Raw genomic sequence first — 19,526 nt, 5'->3', positions numbered from 1 at the left:
TTTGGTAGTGTTTATATGTCCATGACACTCTCTCACTTTGTCCCAGCTTCCCCTTCCCCTTCCCCGTATCCTCAAGTCCATTCTCTAGTAGATCTGCATCTTTATTCCCGTCTTGCCCCTAGTTCTTCTGACCTTTTTTTTTTTTTTAGATTCCATATATACGTGTTAGCATACAGTATTTGTTTTTCTCTTTCTGACTTAGTTCACTCTGTATGACAGTCTGTAGGTCCATCCACCTCACTATAAATAACTCAGTTTCGTTCCTTTTTATGGCTGAGTAATATTCCATTGTATATATGTGCCACATCTTCTTTATCCATTCATCTGTCGATGGGCACTTATGTTGCTTCCATGTCCTAGCTATTGTAAATAGAGCTGCAGTGAACATTGTGGTACATGACTCTTTTTGTTGTTGTCCATTTTATTGGCATATAGTTGCTTGTAGTAATCTCTCAGGGTATATGCCCAGTAGTGGGATTGCTGGGTCGTATGGTAGTTCTATTTTTACTTTTTTAAGGAACCTCCATACTGTTCTCCATAGTGGCTGTATCAGTTTACATTCCCACCAACAGTGCAAGAGGGTTCCCTTTTCTCCACACCATCTCCAGCAATTATTATTTGTACATTTTTTGATGATGGCCATTCTGACCAGTGTGAGATGATAACTCATCGTAGGTTTTTTTTGTTTGTTTGTTTGTTTGTTTTTGCACTATGCGGGCCTCTCACTGTTGTGGCCTCTCCTGTTGTGGAGCACAGGCTCCAGACACACAGGCTCAGAGGCCATGGCTCACGGGCCTAGCCACTCCGCGGCATGTGGGATCTTCCCGGACCGGGGCATGAACCCGTGTCCCGTGCATCGGCAGGCGGACTCTAAACCACTGCGCCACCAGGGAAGCCCCCTCATTGTAGTTTTGATTTGCATTTCTCTAATGATTAATGATGTTGAGCATTCTTTCATGTGTTTGTTAGCAATCTGTATATCTTCTTTGGAGAAATGTCTATTTAGGTCTTCTGCCCATTTTTGGACTGTGTTGTTTGTTTTTTTTTGATATTGAGTTGCATGAGCTGCTTGTAAATTTTGGAGATTAATCCTTTGTCAGTTGCTTCATTTGCAAACATTTTCTCCAATTCTGAGGGTTGACTTTTCGTCTTGCTTATGCTTTCTTTTGCTGTGCAAAAGCTTTTAAGTTTCATTAGGTCCCATTTGTTTATTTTTGGTTTTATTTCCATTTCTCTAGGAGGTGGGTCAAAAAGGATCTTGCTGTGATTTATGTCATAGAGTGTTCTGCCTTTGTTTTCCTCTAAGAGTTTGATAGTGTCTGGTCTTACATTTAGGTCTTTAATCCATTTTGAGTTTATTTTTGTGTATGGTGTTAGAGAGTGTTCTAATTTCATTCTTTTACATGTAGCTGTCCAGTTTTCCCAGTACCACTTATTGAAGAGGCTGTCTTTCCTCCGCTGTATATTCTTGCCTCCTTTATCAAAGATAAGGTGACTGTATGTGCGTGGGTTTATCTCTGGGCTTTCTATCCTGTTCCATTGATCTACATTTCTGTTTCTGTGCCAGTACCATACTGTCTTGATTACGGTAGCTTTGTAGTATAGTCTGAAGTCAGGGAGACTGATTCCTCCAGCTCTGTTTTTCTTTCTCAAGGTGCTTTGGCTCTTCAGGGTCTTTTGTGTTTCCATACAAATTGTGAAATTTTTTGTTCTAGTTCTGTGAAAAATGCCATTGGTAGCTTGATAGGGATTGCATTGAATCTGTAGATTGCTTTGGGTAGTAGAGTCATTTTCACAATGTTGATTCTCCAAGCCAAGAACGTGGTATATCTCCATGTATTTATATCATCTTTAATTTCTTTCATCAGTGTCTTATAATTTTCTGCATACAGGTCTTTTGTCTCCTTAGGTAGGTTTATTCCTAGATATTTTATTCTTTTTGTAGCAATGGTAAATGGGAGTGTTTTCTTAATTTCACTTTCAGATTTTTCATCATTAGTGTATAGGAATGCAAGAGATTTCTGTGCATTCATTTTGTATCCTGCTACTTTACCAAATTCATTGATTAGCTCTAGTAGTTTTCTGTAGCATCTTTAGGATTCTCTATGTAGAGTATCATGTCATCTGCAAACAGTGACAGCTTTACTTCTTCTTTTCCGATTTGGATTCCTTTCATTTTTTTTTCTTCTCTGAATGCTGTGGCTAAAACTTCCCAAACTATGTTGAATGATAGTGGTGAGAGTGGGCAACCTTGTCTTGTTCCTGATCTTAGTGGAAATGCTTTCAGTTTTTTACCATTGAGGATGATGTTGGCTGTGGGTTTGTCATATATGGCCTTTATTATGTTGAGGATTGTTCCCTCTATGCCTACTTTTTGGAGGGTTTTTATCATAAATGGGTGTTGAATTTTGTTGAAAGCTTTCTCTGCATCTATTGAGATGATCATATGATTTTTCTCCCTCAATTTGTTGATATGATGTATTACATTGATTGATTTGTGTATATTGAAGAATCCTTGCATTCCTGGAATAAACCCCACTTGATCATAGTGTATGATCCTTTTAATGTGCTGTTGGATTCTGTTTGCTAGTATTTTGTTGAGGATATTTGCATCTGTGTTCATCAGTGATATTGGCCTGTAGTTTTCTTTCTTTGTGATATCTTTGTCTGGTTTTGGTATCAAGGTGATGGTGGCCTCGTAGAATGAGTTTGGGAGTGTTCCTCCCTCTGCTACATTTTGGAAGAGTTTGAGAAGGGTAGGTGTTAGCTCTTCTGTAAATGTTTGATAGAATTCACCTGTGAAGCCATCTGGTCCTAGGCTTTTGTTTGTTGGAAGATTTTTAATCACAGTTTCAATTTCAGTGCTTGTGATTGGTCTGTTCATATTTTCTGTTTCTTCCTGGTTCAGTCTCAGAAGGTTGTGCATTTCTAAGAATTTGTCCATTTCTTCCAGGTTGTCCATTTTATTGGCATATAGTTGCTTGTAGTAATCTCTCATGATCCTCTGTATTTCTGCCGTGTCAGTTGTTACTTCTCCTTTTTCATTTCTAATTCTATTGATTTGAGTCTTCTCCCTTTTTTTCTTGATGAGTCTGGCTAATGGTTTATCAATTTTGTTTATCTTCTCAAAGAACCAGCTTTTACTTTTATTGATCTTTGCTGTCATTGCCTTCATTTCTTTTTGATTTATTTCTGATCTGATCTTTATGATTTCTTTCCTTCTGTTAACTTTGGGGTTTTTTTGTTCTTTCTGTAATTGCTTTAGGTGTAAGGTTACGTTGTTTATTTGAGATGTTTCTTGTTTCTTAAGGTAGGATTGTATTGCTATAAACTTCCCTCTTAGAACTGCTTTTGCTGCATCCATAGGTTTTGGATCGTCGTGTTTTCATTGTCATTTGTTTCTAGGTATTTTTTGATTTCCTCTTTGATTTCTTCAGTGATCTCTTGGTTATTAAGTAGTGTGTTGTTTAGCCTCCGTGTGTTTGTATTTCTTACAGATTTTTTCCTGTAATTGATATCTAGTCTCATAACGTTGTGGTCCGAAAAGATACTTGATATAATTTCAGTTTTCTTAACTTTACCAAGGCTTGATTTGTGACCCAAGATATGATCTATCCTGGAGAATGTTCCATGAGCACTTGAGAAGAATATGTATTCTGTTGTTTTGGGATGGAATGTCCTATAAATATCAATTAAGTCCATCTTGTTTAATGTATCATTTAAAGCTTGTGTTTTCTTATTTATTTTCATTTTGGATGATGTGTCCATTGGTGCAAATGGGGTGTTAAAGTCCTCTACTATGATTGTGTTACTGTTGATTTACCTTTTTATGACTGTTACTATTTGCCTTATGTATTGAGGTGCTCCTATGTTGGGTGCATAGATATTTACAATTGTTATATCTTCTTCTTGGATTGATCCCTTGATCATTATGTAGTGTCCTTCTTTGTTTCTTGTAATAGTCTTTGTTTTAAAGTCTATTTTGTCTTATATGAGAATTGCTACTCCAGCTTTCTTTTGATATCCGTTTGCATGGAATATTTTTTTCCATCCCCTCACTTCAGTCTTTATGTGTCCGTAGGTCTGAAGTGGGTTTCTTATAGACAACATATATACGGGTCTTGTTTTTGTATCCATTCAGCCAATCTATGTCTTTTGGTTGGAGCATTTAATCCATTTACATTGAAGGTAATTATCGATATATATGTTCCTATTACCATTTTCTTAATTGTTTGGGGTTTATTATTGTAGGTCTTTTCCTTCTCTTGTGTTTCCTGCCCAGAGAAGTTCTTTAGCATTTGTTGTAAAGCTGGTTTGGTGGTGCTGAATTCTCTTAGCTTTTGCTTGTCTGTAAAGGTTTTAATTTCTCTGTCAAATCTGAATGAGATCTTTGCTGGGTAGAGTAATCTTGGTTGTAGGTTTTTCCCTTTCATTACTTTAAATATGTCCTGCCACTCCCTTCTGCTTGCAGAGTTTCTGCTGAAAGATCAGCTGTTAACCTTATGGGGATTTCCTTATGTGTTATTTGTTGTTTTTCCCTTGCTGCTTTTAATATTTGTTCTTTGTATTTAATTTTTGATAGTTTGATTAATTTGTGTCTTGGCCTGTTTCTCCTTGGATTTATCCTGTATGGGACTCTCTGGGCTTCCTGGACTTGATTAACTATTTTCTTTCCCATATTAGGGAAGTTTTCAACTATAGTCTCTTCAAATATTTTCTCAGTCCCTTTCTTTTTCTCTTCTTCTTCTGGTACCCCTGTAATTCGAATTGGTGCGTTTAATGTTGTCCCAGAGGTCTCTGAGACTGTCCTCAATTCTTTTCATTCTTTTTTCTTTATTCTTCTCTGAAGTAGTTATTTCCACTATTTTATCTTCCAGGTCACTTATCCGCTCTTCTGCCTCTGTTATTCCGCTATTGATCCCTTGTAGAGAATTTTTAATTTCGTTTATTGTGTTGTTCATCACTGTTTGTTTGCTTTTTAGTTCTTCTAGGTCCTTGTTAAACATTTCTTTTATTTTCTCCATTCTGTTTCCAAGATTTTGCATCATTTTTACTATCATTATTCTGAATTGTTTTTCAGGTAGACTGCCTATTTCCTCTTCATTTGTTAGGTCTGGTGGGTTTTTAGAACATCACCTTTTAAGCTCATTTATTTTCTTTTTTTTTTAAAGACTTATTTTATTATTTATTTATTTTATTTATTTTTGGCTGTGTCGGTTCTTAGTTGCGGCACGCGGGATCTTTTGTTGAGGCATGCAGGGTCTTCGTTGCGGTACGCGGGCTTCTCTCTAGTTGTAGCATTGGGTTTTCTCTTCTCTAGTTGTGGCACGCAGGCTCCAGGGCATGTGGGATCTGCAGTTGTGGCTTGTTGGTTCCAGAGCACATGGGCTGTGTAGTTGAGGCTCACAAGCTCATTGGTTGTGGCGCACAGGCTTAGTTTCCCCTCAACACGTGGGATCTTAGTTCCCTGAGCAGGGATCGAACCCATGTCTCCTGCATTATAATGTACATTTTACCACTGGACTACCAGGGAAGTCCCTAAACTCAATTATTTGTTAAGTTCGTGGTTTTGTTTTTTGGGAGTTTTTTTCCTATTGTGGTAAAATGTACATAACATAGTTTACCATTTAATCATGTTTAAGTGCACAATTTACTGGCATTAAGTACATTCACAGTGTTGTGTAACCATCACCAATATCTACTTCCAGAACTTTTCTGTCATCCACAAACAGAAACTCTGTACCCATTAAACAATAACTCCTCATTCCCTCCTCTCCCCAGCCCCTGGGGAGAGAGTAACCTCTCGACTTTCTGCCTCTGTGAATTTGCCTATTCTTGATATCCAGTATAAATGGAATCATACAGTATCTGTCCGTTTGTGTCTGGCTTACTTCACCTAGCATAATGTTTTCAAGTTTCATCCATGTTGTAGCATGTATCAGAACTTCATTCCTTTCTGAAGTCATTTTAAAACTGACCTTAAGGGAAACTGGAAGCACATTTTCTCTCTTTTTTTCGTTTGTAAAACAATCTGCTAATTTTACTAGAATTGGTATAATTGTGGGGTTTTTTTTTTTTGTGGTCCGCGGGCCTCTCACTGTTGTGGCCTCTCCCGTTGCGGAGCACAGACTACGGACGCGCAGGCTCAGCGGCCATGGCTCATGGGCCCAGCCGCTCCGCGGCATGTGGGATCTTCCTGGACCGGGGCACGAACCCATGTACCCTGCATCGGCAGGTGGAATCTCAACCACTGCACCACCAGGGAAGCCCGGTATAATTGTTTTTTAAACATTGCTGTAAAAGCCTTGAATTTCTCAGTGGTTCCAAGTTACCCTCCAAACTTTGGCTTCTAACCTCTGTTTCATGTTTGCAGTTGGAACATTTAATAGAAAGTGGTTTTGTTTTTAAAGATTATTAACACACTGATAATGCCAAACTACTGTAATTTCTGAGTAGTCAGCATATGTAAAATTTTCTACTCCCCAGATTTTTACCATTAAACTTACAGTTCGTAACATAGAAAAGCAAGGTGCTGGTGATTTACCTGTGAATCCAGTTGACAAAACTTTTGAAAGCACAAAAATTTAGGATTTTTGCCCTCCCCAAAATCTTTTAATAAAATTGACACTCCAGTAAGATATTGTGTTTCTCTATTGGTTTTGCATATTTTGTGCATATTAAACTCTTCTCCAATTCAAGAAGCAAGGACTTCAGGGTAATAAATTGATATGCATGGACAGTGTTTAGAAGAGCTTTCTGAATTATCGCTTGACTAAATACCATTTGTCTTTCTTTTGCAATAAGGAAGCCAGTCATTTCTTCCCCTTAATTAAACTTGGGCTGACAGCTTTTAGTGTTCCACAATTTAGTTTTGTTTTTTTATGTTGATTTTGCAAGAATTATAAAATTGTTTTGTAAGAATCATGAAATTATGGGACTTCAGTATCTAATTTGAGATAACTGACCAAACAAACTTCTGTGTCTGGAATATAATGTGTCTTAAGGAGACCTGTCTGGATGACTGTATTTCCTTTTTATTTATATGCATAAAAATTAGAACACTGGCTGATGATCACCATTCTTACTCCTTGCTAATATGGGAAAACATGGACAGAATTAAAATATAACAATGAATATGGTCAACTAAGTATAATACAGTATGTAGCTCTTGATTTCATTTCAATCCATTACTACTTCCTTTTTAACTTTAGGGAAACTTGTCATGAGTTTGAATCATATGATTGCTTTCAGAACTATTGAACATTTGACTTAACATGTTTTAAGAGAAGTTTATGTTTTGAATAAAATGTTGCAATTAAATTTTCTTCCTACTTTCTGTCATGAAAAATTTTTTTTTAAGTAGAGGGAATTATATAATTAATTCAATATATTATCACCCAACTTCCGCTAATATTAACTCCTGGCTAATACTTTCATCTAGACCCCTCCTCACACTGCTCACAATTATCTTGAAGCATATTCCAGGTAACATATCATATTTTATCTGTAAATATATCAACCTTAGGACTTAAAAAACATTGTCACGCTGAAGAGAACTTAGGAATAGTCTCTTCAAATCAGTTACCCAGTTAGTGTTCAGATTTTTCTGAATGTGTTTATTTCTTTGTTTTTCTTTTCAAATATATTCATTGATGAAACTGGATTGTTTGTCAAGTATAGTTTTCCACAGTCTGAATTTTACTGATTGTATTCCAGTTGGTGTAATTTAAATATGTTTCTCTGTTTCCTGTGAATTGATAGCTGGGTTGAGAGGCTTGAAAAAAAAATTTTTTTTTACAAGAATACACTTTATAGTCTTACGTATTCTATCACGAAGTGCAATAATGTCTGGTTGTCTTTCTGTTTATGATATTAACACCATTATTATATAAGTCCATTATTTTACTAGGGTTTATAAAATGGGGGCATTCAGTTGCATCGTTTTTTTCTTTAGTTATTGACTGGAATACTTTTATAAAGAGAAACTTCTCCTTATCACCAATTTGGTTATCCTGAGATATCTTCCATATAGGTAAGACAGGATAAATAATTGATTGTTTCTCTTTATTTACCAGTTTTAAAAATAATTAGTTGGTTCTCTAACATCCTCCAAAGGTGACTAAATTAACTTCTCTTGTTTAGCAAAATATGATTTGTGTTTTCTTCCTATATCTTTCTTTGTATATATATATCTCCCCTCTCCCTCTTCTCTCTGTTCTTTAACTAAATATGGTCTTATTCTTTTGGCACTTAAGTATGTTCTTTTCATAACTCTTGGTTCACATGTGGATAATGCTTACACTTGGAGATGATTGATTTCACACACTGGAGTATAACACTGTGATTGTAAAATGTTTGAATTTCGTAATGTCCCTTGGGGATTTTTGTCAAGGCATTTGCAGGCAGAGCCATAGGACATAGCAAAGTTGCTTCTGAAAACTACCAAAGCTTTTTCATTCACTATGACTCAAGGCAGAGAAGCATAGCTCAAAGTTAAGAATTCTCCCAGAGACTACAGGCCTCTTGCATTATTATCTATCCTGTATTTAAGCCGTATATGTCCAAACCAAGTTCCTGATTCTTTTACCTTTGTTTTCATCCTTATGTTCTAAGTTGATTTAAAAAGAAAATTCTCTTCAAAAACAAGAATCCACAAAGTGACTGAAACATGAGTCACTCAGTGTCCTGAGGAAATCAACATTTTTCCTGTGGTGAAAATTTATCCATCCTAATGTTGAGATTTCAAGGGGCTTCCTGACCACAGTGTGTTAAAAGCTTTAACTCTGAACAAAAATGTTGTATTGGGATTAAAACAACATCCTCAATATCGGAAGGTTTCCTATATATCTAACAGCTATACTAGTGAATGCTCATTAGCAAATCATTTGGATATTTGAAAAGGGGGGGAACTGACAAAAGTAACAGTGTATGTATATATATATATATATTTACATATAAAAGCTAAAAAACTAAATCAAATGAGTGGTTATAACAAAACAGAAACAGAATTTCAGATACAGAGAACAAGCTAGTGGTTGCCATTGGGGAGAGGGAAGTGGGGAGGAGGGAACAAGATAGCCATAGGGGATTAAGAGGTACAAACTACTGTGTATAAAATAAATAAGCTACAAGGAAAATAGGCCAACAGTTTATAATAACTTTAAATAGAGTATAGTCTATAAAAATTTTGAATAACTGTTTTATACCTGAAACTAATATTATATTATAAATCAACTATACTTCAATAAAAAAAAAGAAATAACATTTCAAAAGTCTAGAAAACCATGTGCTATTTCTTTTTTTTTAAATTTTTATTGGAGTATAGTTGCTTTACAATATTGTGTTAGTTTCTGCTGTTTCTTTACCAAGTTCTTGTTTAAATTATCATTTATTTGGCAAGTGAAGTTTTTAACTTGCTTTGCTGTGTGAAATTTTAAAAAGGGATGTTTTCCCAGGCTGAAACAATAAATGTCACTGCAGTTTAAAAAAAAAAAAAACTAGTGTTTTTTTTTTCTTATTCTCTGACAGGTTTATTAGCTTTCAAATTAATGTAGGTTTTTAATCCCAACACAACAATATTGTGTTGTTTCAGCAAAGTGAATCAGCTGTACGTATACATATATCTCCTCTTTTTTGGATTTCCTTCGCATTTCGGTCAACACAGAGCACTGAGTAGAGTTCCCTGTGCAATACAGTAGGTTCTCATTAGTTATCTATTTTATACATATTATCAATAGTGTATATATGTCAATCCCAATCTCCCAATTCATCCCACCCACCCCTGCTATTTCTAAACTTAATAAAATGAAAAGAAATGTAAAAAGTAAGAACAGAGGATATAAGTAGAGATGCTAGAGAACTAACATTAATTTAGTGTCTGCAGCGTACCAGGGATTGTCTAAGAGTTTTATGTATGTTATCTGGCTTGGCATTGTGTAGGTCGATATTAGGGTATGATTTAAACTCATGTCCTCCTGATTGTGTAATATATCTTTTCCTCCCTAATACATGCATCTTAACATGCTTTTGGTGATATTGAAAAATAAAGATTTGATCCGCTTAGTATCACTGTGTTGAGAAAATCTCATGTAAGTATTTTGGTTTTTTTACGTAGGGTATTGGTACAGCGATCGGAGAGCTGCCTCCATATTTTATGGCCAGGGCAGCTCGCCTCTCAGGTGCTGAACCAGATGATGAAGACTATCAGGAATTTGAAGAGATGCTGGAACATGCAGAGACTGCACAAGTAAGATCAGTGGGGAAAAAAATAGAATACTTTAATTATCCCTTAAAGAGGTTATGATTAAGGTAAAATTTTTAATAGTTACTCTGAAGAAGAAAACTGCCAATGTAAACACATAGTTTAGTATAAAATATTTAGAAAAGCTGAAATATGAAAATGATTATACTCATGATCTTAGAATAGAGAAATACAGAAAGAGTCAACAAGACAACTCAGACTAAACCAGGGTAAATTCATGTGGCCAGGGAGGTTAAGGAGCTGAAACATTATTTGTCCATTATGTGTTTATAAGTATTACCAAGCAGACCAGTGAATAAGTAAGGGGGATAAATAGGTGGACCAGACTGTGAATCCAAAATAATAGAACTTCCTAATTAATTTTTTGAAAATAACACCAAAATAGTTTACCATGTTTAGAGGAAACTTAACTCCCGATTAAGAAGGGGCAATTAAGATAAACTTATCCTTTGTTGCAGGGGGTGGGGGGGTGGGGTGGGGGGAGGCTGAGGCCTTTTTCACCTGAGCACAAACTATATATCAACATGTATCTTAGTGTTACAAAATAGGTGTTGTTTCTTTGTAGGAAAATTCCTACGAACATTATTAACTGATTGAGTCTCCATCTTAGGGAGGATAGTAGAAATCAATATAGACATAAATAAAAAGGATATAAATGAGATTCTTGAAAGTTTTCATATAAAATACATCTCACTCCCCAGATTTGATCTAAATTGTCTTATTATTGTGCATCTGTAAGTGCATGTGCCCACGTAAGTACGCATAGATTTTTTTGTTCAATGAGTTCATAGTTTTCTTCTCAGTGGAATCTGAAACCCCAAACCCACTACCCTAGAGAGGGAAAAAGATATTTTTTTTAAATGGCAGGTGTCCTTTTTTTAAAAAAGCATTATTAAATGGAAATCAACTATGGATAGTTATAGTTTTTAATTGAAAACAAACTTTCAAATATGAATGTAGAATAGCCAAACATAAAACAAAGCAGTCAGAGAGCTATGGCCATCTCTCTGCATGGAAAGAGGCAAATTGTCCTTGTATCTGCTTTGTTTTAACCAAATATTGTGCCTTTCTTCCTCACATCATAATGTTTATATTAATGCTAATAATTATTACTAATAATTACTAATAATACTTTTTAATTATTTTTAATGCTTTTTAAACTCCACTATCTGATTTGACCCTAGTGTTAACTCTGAGGTAGTATGGAAAGGTACCATTTTTCTAATTTTATAGAAAACTGCAAAACTAGAAATTGTTACCTCCCAAGTTTTATATGCTTAGAAGTAGAGCTGGAACCAGAACTCAGAATGGCAGCATCACTGGTAAATTCCATTTACTGAAACAATGTCCATCTATAGACATAGGTGGTTGAGTATCCCGATTTGTGATAACTGATACCTCTGTCATTTGTGGCACTAATTAATGCATGTCATTTAACATATCAAAACCTTTTATCATCTATATAAAATCAGCAAGTTGAAGTAGAATCAGTCTGAGATGGTGTGCAGCTTTAAATTTTCATGCTGTGGTTGGATACCAAACAGGTATAACTACTGTTCTCTATTAAGCCAACTAATGTATTGTGATTATTTTCCTTAAAGTTTTTTTGTTTTGGAATTAATATTTTTTTATTTGCATAGTTTCCTCAATCTCTTCTTTCTACCAGCTCTGTGAAACACTTCTCAAGATCACTTTCCACTTGGTAACGCACTTAAATTAATATCATTTCTGTTTTTCTTCTTCGAGTCATCACTCTGGATTCCCCCATGCTCCCGCTCTAGTCTGTATGTGGTGTTTTCTTGGCCCTCTGCGCCATTGCTTCTCTCTTGATTTGGATCCCTTATCTTGCTCTTTCTTGATTTACTCCCTAATTTTAGTTGAACATATTCTGCGGTACCTTTCTGAGAAAGGATAAGTAGAAGGAAAATTCTTAAAATGCTGTATTCTTCATTCACACTTAATCAGTTAGATGAATATAGGATTCTAAGTTGAAATCATTTTTTAATTTAAAATTTGGAAGGCATTTCTCAATCATCTTCAGGCTTCTGGTGTTGATAGTGATATACCTAATGCCATGCTGAGCCCTCTTTATAGGTAATCTTTTTGGTTGTTTTGGTTTTTTCTGTAGAAGCGTGTAGATTCATTATCTGAGGTATGGGTCCTTTTTAATATTTATTCTGCTAGGCACTCAGGAAACTTGTGAACCTAGAGTCCACTAGTTTTGGGAAACATTCTTTTTTTTTTTTTTAATAAATTTATTTATTTTTGGCTGCCTTGGGTCTTCGTTGCTGCACACGGGCTTTCTCCAGTTGCGGTGAACAGGGACTACTCTTCGTTGCAGTGCACTGGTTTCTCATTGCGGTGGCTTCTCTTGTTGCAGAGCGTGGGCTCTAGGTGCGCGGGCTTCAGTAGTTGCAGCACACAGCCTCAGTAGTTGTGGCTCGCAGGCTCTAGAGCACAGGTTCAGTAGTTGTGGTGCACGGGCTTAGTTGCTCTGTGACATGTGGGATCTTCCCGGACCAGGGATCGAACCCGTGTCCCATGCATTGGCAGGTGGATTCTCAACCACTGCTCCACCAGGGAAGCCCCATTCTTGTATTTTTTCTGTGTCAGTTTACCCTCTTTGGTCTCTACTCTTGCTTTCTGGAATTACCATTATTTTGATATTGGGGCTCCAACACCCATCATTTTAATTTTTTAAATAATTTTCCTCCTAATATTTATCTCATTTTACTTTGTATGCAATTTCCTCAACTTTACCTTCTATAATCTAATATTAAAATGTTTTTCCACTGTCATATATTTATTTTCAAAAAGCAATTTGTATTATACTTCCCCAAAAATGGCTTATCCTATCTTTTTGAAGGTACTTCGTTTCTTCAAGTTTTCAATACTCCAGGCATTTCTTTTTTTTTTCACCTTTGTCTGTTCTGTTTCCTGTTGGAAGCTTTCCTCAAAGTCTGGTGATCCTTGTTTTTCTATTTATATGTAAGAATAAGGCACATAAAACCCAAATGGAAGCTATGTGTGTGGAGGCAAGGTATAGGAGTGGCAGGCCACCCGGTTTATTGGAAACTCTGTATATCAGTTTTTGTGCATCTTTCCTTTGGGGTAGTTCAGTTTCTTTAGTGTTGGATCTTCCAGTTCCTTGCCTTGGGAATATAAATCTTGCTGCTGACATTCTAAAGCTAAGCTGTAGAAGGCGAGTTAGAGATCTTCATTTACTGAGTAGACTTTCACTTAACCTACTTTGTGGTAAGACCGTGGATGCCTGCGCAAAGATATCCTGAGTCCAGAACCTTTGGTATACTTTCTAGAGACTATACTTGATGTCTTTTTCGGAACTAGGGGAGGAAGCTGTCTGGCTGTGCTAAGTACTTTGTATATAGTCTCCTTGTTTTCAGCCCTACCCCAGTTTCTTCTGCAGTTCTGCTGATGATCCTTTGTGGAGTTCTGTAGTGCAAATCACTTTGCTTCTCTTCTATATCTTCCACTGCAGCCTCTCTGGTATAATCTTTTCTTCCCATCTGCCCGTCTTCATTTATTAACACTAGTTTCATCAAAGACAGAGTTCAGTGTTTCTATTTGGAATTATTATTAAGATAAAGGGTGTTCCAGTTATCTATTGCTGAGTAATAACCCCCCCCCCAGTATTTAGTGCTTTGAAACAAGCATAGTTTATATTGCTCACAGCTGTGCAATTTCGGCAAAATGGCTTGACTGTAAATCGGAGTATCTACCTCCAAGATGGTTTGCTTATATAACTGACAAGTTGATTCTGTCTGTTGGTTTGGAGTTCAGTTGGACTGTTGGTTTGGGACCTCAGGTTACTCTTCATGAGGCTTCTTGGGTTTCCTCATATCATGGCACCTGAGTTCTAACAAGTGTTCTGAAAAAACCTTGCTGGAAGATGCAAGGCTTCTTGTAACCTAACCTCAGAAATCCCAGTCACTTTGCCACACTGTGTTTAGTGAAGTAGGTCACTAAAGCCAGCCCAGATTCAGAGAGGGGAATTAGACCCACCTCTCAGTGAGAGGAGTAAGTAAAGAATTTGTAACCATCTTTAACCTATCACAGGGGCAACGATCTTATTTGGTCATCTTGAAATAGAACACTTACTATACAAACTAGAATTTCTCTAGGAGGGGGAATGGGATGGTAATTGATCTTGAAATCATATAATGTGAGAAACTGTTGAAAAGAATTTAGACATGTTTCCTTGAAAGGGGGAATTGATGAGCTTGTCAGATATTCAGAAGTTGTTATACTCGTGAGTTATACTCATGCTGAGAAACTATAGAGGTAAACTTTGTCTTAGAATTAGCCAGTGAAAGTTTTCTGAGGCTCACGTTGGCTCAATATTAAAAAAAAATTGTGTACAAATGGAATTGCTATTTCAAAAAAGAATGAGTTCCTTATCTCCCTCTATGTGATACCTTTCATGGATCCATGCATAGCGACTCCCTGCGTTGAGTAGAACATTAGCTGGATGACTCATTTCATTCTTCACAATTTTTTTATTCTTGGATTATAAATAATACATTCTGTAAATTTGTTACCATCTAAAAGCTCAACTTCCAAAAATTCAGGTCTCCTAGAATTTGATGAAGAAGTAAATCACTCTTCATCTTATACGTGTAATTTGAGCTCTCAAAGACTTTTACATCTTGAAGACTCTAAATCTTTATCTACCATTAGGGTAATAATCTTTTTCCTTCATCCCTTATGGCCATTTTTTTTTTTTTTTTTTTTTTTTTTGGCTGCGTTGGGTCTTCGTTGCTGCGTGCGGGCTTTCTCTAGTTGCAGCGAGCAGGGGCTACTCTTCGTTGCAGTGCGTGGGCTTCTCGTGGTGGCTTCTCTTGCTGTGGAGCATGAGCTCTAGGTGCACAGGCTTCAGTAGTTGCAGCACGCGGCCTCAGTAGCTGTGGCACGTGGGCCCTAGAGCATGTGGGCTTCAGTAGTTGTGGCACGTGGGCTCAGTAGTTGTGGCACACAGGCTTAGTTGCTCCATGGCATATGGGATCTTCCCGGACCAGGGATTGAACTTGTGTCCCCTGCATTGGCAGGCGGATTCTTAACCACTGTGCCACCAAGGAGGTCCCCACAATACTTCTGATGGTCATGAGGTTTGACTGTTTTCATCCTATAAAGCCAATAATTACCATCCCTGTTTTAGGATAAACTTTATATTTCTTATTCCCTAATTTCATATTTGCTTATATTAAAAAATCAAGTAAGCAGAACGTACACTTCTGTTTCATGTTCTTTAGTCAGAAATTATATACTCTTTATGAACATTTTATTTAAAATTTTTACCCCAAATTACAATTGTATGTACTGTCAATTATTTATATAAACTAGAAAACAATATAATAAAAGAGTAACTTATTCCTGACAATTTTGTCATCTTCCCTATTAATTTTCTAAGGTCAATAAAAATCTGTGTGTAAGGCACTTATATGAAGTGCCTTGGTACAAACACAATGAAGTAGAAGATATTTTGCCTGATTTGAATAGGAAAAACATTCAGGAACACACAGCTGGTGAATCTCAGAGCCAACACCCAACGCAGTTTTCTGACTTTGAGATTAGTGCTTTGCTTACTGTAAGCCAGCATAGCAACATTTTCATCCAGGTTAATGCAACAAAAAATGAAGAACTGATTTAAAAAATTTTTTTTCTTTCTGTTACATTTGAATTGATTTTTCTTTTCTTTCTTTATTGCCTTTCATGCTTTTTTTCACCAGTATCCATCAGTTTTGTGGCTTATTATAGATTTCAATATACGTAGGTTTATTTATCCCTACATACTTTTTCCCAGGTGTAGACAAGGGGTTATGAGGTTTTTAACTTTTGTTTATTTATTTTGCAGGTTGGGGAGGGGGCTGTTGCCAGTTTTCCACATTTTAAGTTAGCTGAGAGAGTACTAATGTTTTAATTCATTAGTCAAAGAGTTTTGCAAAATAAGTTTGTCAAATATAAGGTTTTCGTTTTTGTCTGTTCTTGCTTAACACTGTGTAGAATATTACTATATCCAAGTAAGATACCTCACCTACTTTTTTTTCGGTTTTTTTTGTTTGTTTGTTTTTAATTTGGCTGAGTTGGGTCTTAGTTGCAGCACACAGGATCTTTCATTGCAGTGAGCGGGCTTCTCTCTAGTTGTGGCGTGTGGGCTCCATAGTTATGGCAGACGGGCTCAGTTGCCCCATGGCATGTGGGATCTTAATTCCCCAACCAGGGATCAAACCTGCGTCTCCTGCACTGGAAGGGGCGGATTCTTAACCACTGGACCACCAGGGAAGTCCCTCCTCAGCTGTCCTGATACACTTTTGTGATGCATCCTTGTGTTTGTTTTTCATTTTCACTATGCAAATAAATTTACAACAGTTTTGTCATTTTATGTCTAGATCAGTGATATTGCAAACATTTTTTTTTTTTTTTTTTGCGGTACACAGGCCTCTCACTGTTGTGGCCTCTCCCGTTGCGGAGCACAGGCTCCGGACGCGCAGGCTCAGCAGCCATGGCTCACGGGCCCAGCCGCTCCACGGCATGCGGGATCCTCCCGGACCGGGGCACGAACCCGTGTCCCCTGCATTGGCAGGCGGACTCTCAACCACTGCGCCACCCGGGAAGCCCACATTTTTTGTTTTTAGTAACAAATTTGTCTTAGGCTCTTTGCTTCTGTTACTTTTTCCAGGTTTCCATATTTTCAAATTATGTTAGTGCTTATAAATTGAAACATTCCAGAAGTATTAAAGTAAAAAGTGAAAGCGCACACGCACCTACTCCCCAAAGTAGGATAATAACCACCATATTCTAGACTGTTTTCTGTGTATGGAACACTTTTTTTTAATAAAAGCTAAAATCATACCATATATATTAGTCTTAGATTCCTTTTTCACATATATATCATAGACATTTGATACTGATTTTTTGAATTGTGTTCTTATTACAAAGTGATTACGTACAGCTCATTGTAGAAAATTGGTATTTGTATACTTAAAAAAAAATCCCTTCATTCTTTTTCTCTGTAAATATTTTTGAGTGAATCATATTCAGTTTATTGTTTTATGACTTGTTTTGAATATAAAAGCATACTGTGAACATTTTTCAGTCATCAAATATTTTCCACATCTTTGGTTTTTTTAGTAATTTTGTGACTACAAAGTATGTTTATTGTATAAAATGTTGAAACCACAGAAAAAAACCCTTTCGTCTAATTGGTTCGTTTACCCATTTTTTTATATTTAGTGTATTTTTCATTTTCTTATTGATTGACATTTTTAAGGGGATTCCTTTTGTCATGTACTGCCAGTAATTTTTCCATATTGTTCACTGTGTGTTTTACTATGTTTTGCTTTTTGGATAAAGAAGTTCACATTTTTGTCTTTATTCCAATATCTTAGATGTTTCCTTTTGGAGTCGTGCCTAAAATTATCTTCCTGAACCCTTATGATTATGTAGTAGATATTCTGCTGCATTTCCTTTTAGTATTTTTATGGTTTTATTCTTTTACCTTTAAATCTTTTGTCTGTTAAAATATTTTTACCAATCATATAATGTAGGAATCTAAGTTTCTCTTTTTCAGGTCATTACCTATTTGTGTATTGTTCTAACACTATTTTTCCAGTGATTTTAACATGTTAGTTTTCTCTTAGGTTTTTTTTTTTTTTTTTTTTTTGCGGGACGCGGGCCTCTCACTGTTGTGGCCTCTCCCGTTGCGGAGCACAGGCTCCGGACGCGCAGGCTCAGCGGCCATGGCTCACGGGCCCAGCCTCTCCACGGCATGTGGGATCCTCCCGGACCGGGGCACAAACCCACGTCCCCTGCATCGGCAGGCGGACTCTCAACCACTGTGCCACCAGGGAAGCCCCTTTCTTAGGTTTTATTGTTATAAGGTGGATATTATATTTTTGTAAATAGTTATTAATGGTATATAAAAAGATACTAGGTTTTTATTTGGTAATCTATAAGTTTCCTGACATCTTTTTAGTTATAGCTTATTGATTGTGGTTGTGATTTTAAAGTTTTTATAGTAATCAGTTTCATAAAGATCCAAAAGTTTATGTGACGTTGGTGCTGGAATTTCCTCATAGGTGCATGTATTTTGTAAAACCCCCAGTTTGACAAGAGCAATAAAAAAGTTGGATCAGCTGTAGCTAAAATAGCAAATTAAGTAAAATGAAATGGGGTGGGAAATGTGTTTTTTATTCTTGAAGGTAAAGGCCTTTGGTAGAATAAGTTTATCAGCAGGAAGAGTGAAAAAAACCTTGGCTCTCGTTGCTTTACCGTGTGCTCTCCAACTAGGTTAAAGGGTGTATATGCTTTTACTAGGAAACTGTTTCTAGGTAACAATTTTAAAGCTAAGTATTTACTTAAATTCCAGTTTTGACTGATGGTTGGATTTTGTTCTGTAGGTATTTGGGAGAGAAAATAAGATTATTAATGCATTTATTTGAATTATGATTCTTTATGGTACCTACTTTATTTTTGTGACTACAGTATTGAGATTGGGCAGTATTTTTCCACTAAGCTGACTTCCTTTTGCTCTTGGCTTTCTATCATGTTTTTACTAGATGTCTGTGGGAGGTAGACATGAATGAATGTAGCTTCCTATGACCTTGAACAATTCTAGCATCATTTATAAGAGTTACATCTAGAGAGCTGTTATGTGCTTTGTGGACTGTTTCATGCAAGGTTTAATTATTCCCCTTATGATCTTTTTCTTCTTTGTTCCTGATTTCTGTTAATGATATCACTGTCCTCATAATCACTTGGAGTCAAAATTTGAATCATCTGACTCCCTCCTCACTTCGCATATCCAGTCATTCTTCAGGCCTGTTGATTCTACCTCCACGGTATCTTCAAATTCATCCTCTCTTTTCCCTTCCCACTGCTGGTTCATGCCTTTATCACTTCTCCACTGAACATTTATAGTGACTTCCTGATAGGTCTCCTCTTTACTAGCCTTTTTTCCTCCAATCTATTTCCACAGAAAGCAACAAAAAACAATTTTCTGAAAAATACCTCTGGTCATGGAACTTTGCTGCTCAAAAATCTTCCCAGTCCCTGGAAATTGTCTCTTGCTGTATCTTTCCTGTGTCACTTATCACTTTCTACCTTCTTTTAGAACTGTCTGTGGGCTTTTCTCTTCTTACCCAGGAGTTTGTAAGCTCCTTGAGAGGAGGCCACAAAAATATTTGTATTTTTGGCTGCGCCTGCATGGTCTTGCACATACTACTCATGCAGTAGATACTTTGAATGA

The 19,526-nt window shown here is 36.5% G+C and overlaps 1 protein-coding gene across 3 annotated transcripts in view; it reads left to right on the top strand.

The window, feature by feature from the left end:
• The window catches only part of VMP1 (vacuole membrane protein 1), a 130,025-nt gene that overhangs the window by 60,829 nt on the left and 49,670 nt on the right, over positions 1 to 19,526 (top strand). For all 3 annotated transcript variants that reach the window (XM_082678437.1, XM_082678435.1, XM_082678436.1), the window contains one exon: positions 10,115 to 10,246. In XM_082678437.1, the coding sequence (XP_082534563.1) occupies positions 10,115 to 10,246 (132 nt within the window). The remainder of the gene's footprint in view (positions 1 to 10,114; positions 10,247 to 19,526) is intronic.

Source organism: Grampus griseus (genome assembly GCF_964374135.1).
Source record: "Grampus griseus genome assembly, chromosome: 20".
NCBI lineage: Eukaryota > Metazoa > Chordata > Mammalia > Artiodactyla > Delphinidae > Grampus > Grampus griseus.
The sequence above is the reverse complement of the archived record's forward strand: the minus strand, read 5'-3'. Positions and strand labels throughout refer to the sequence as shown.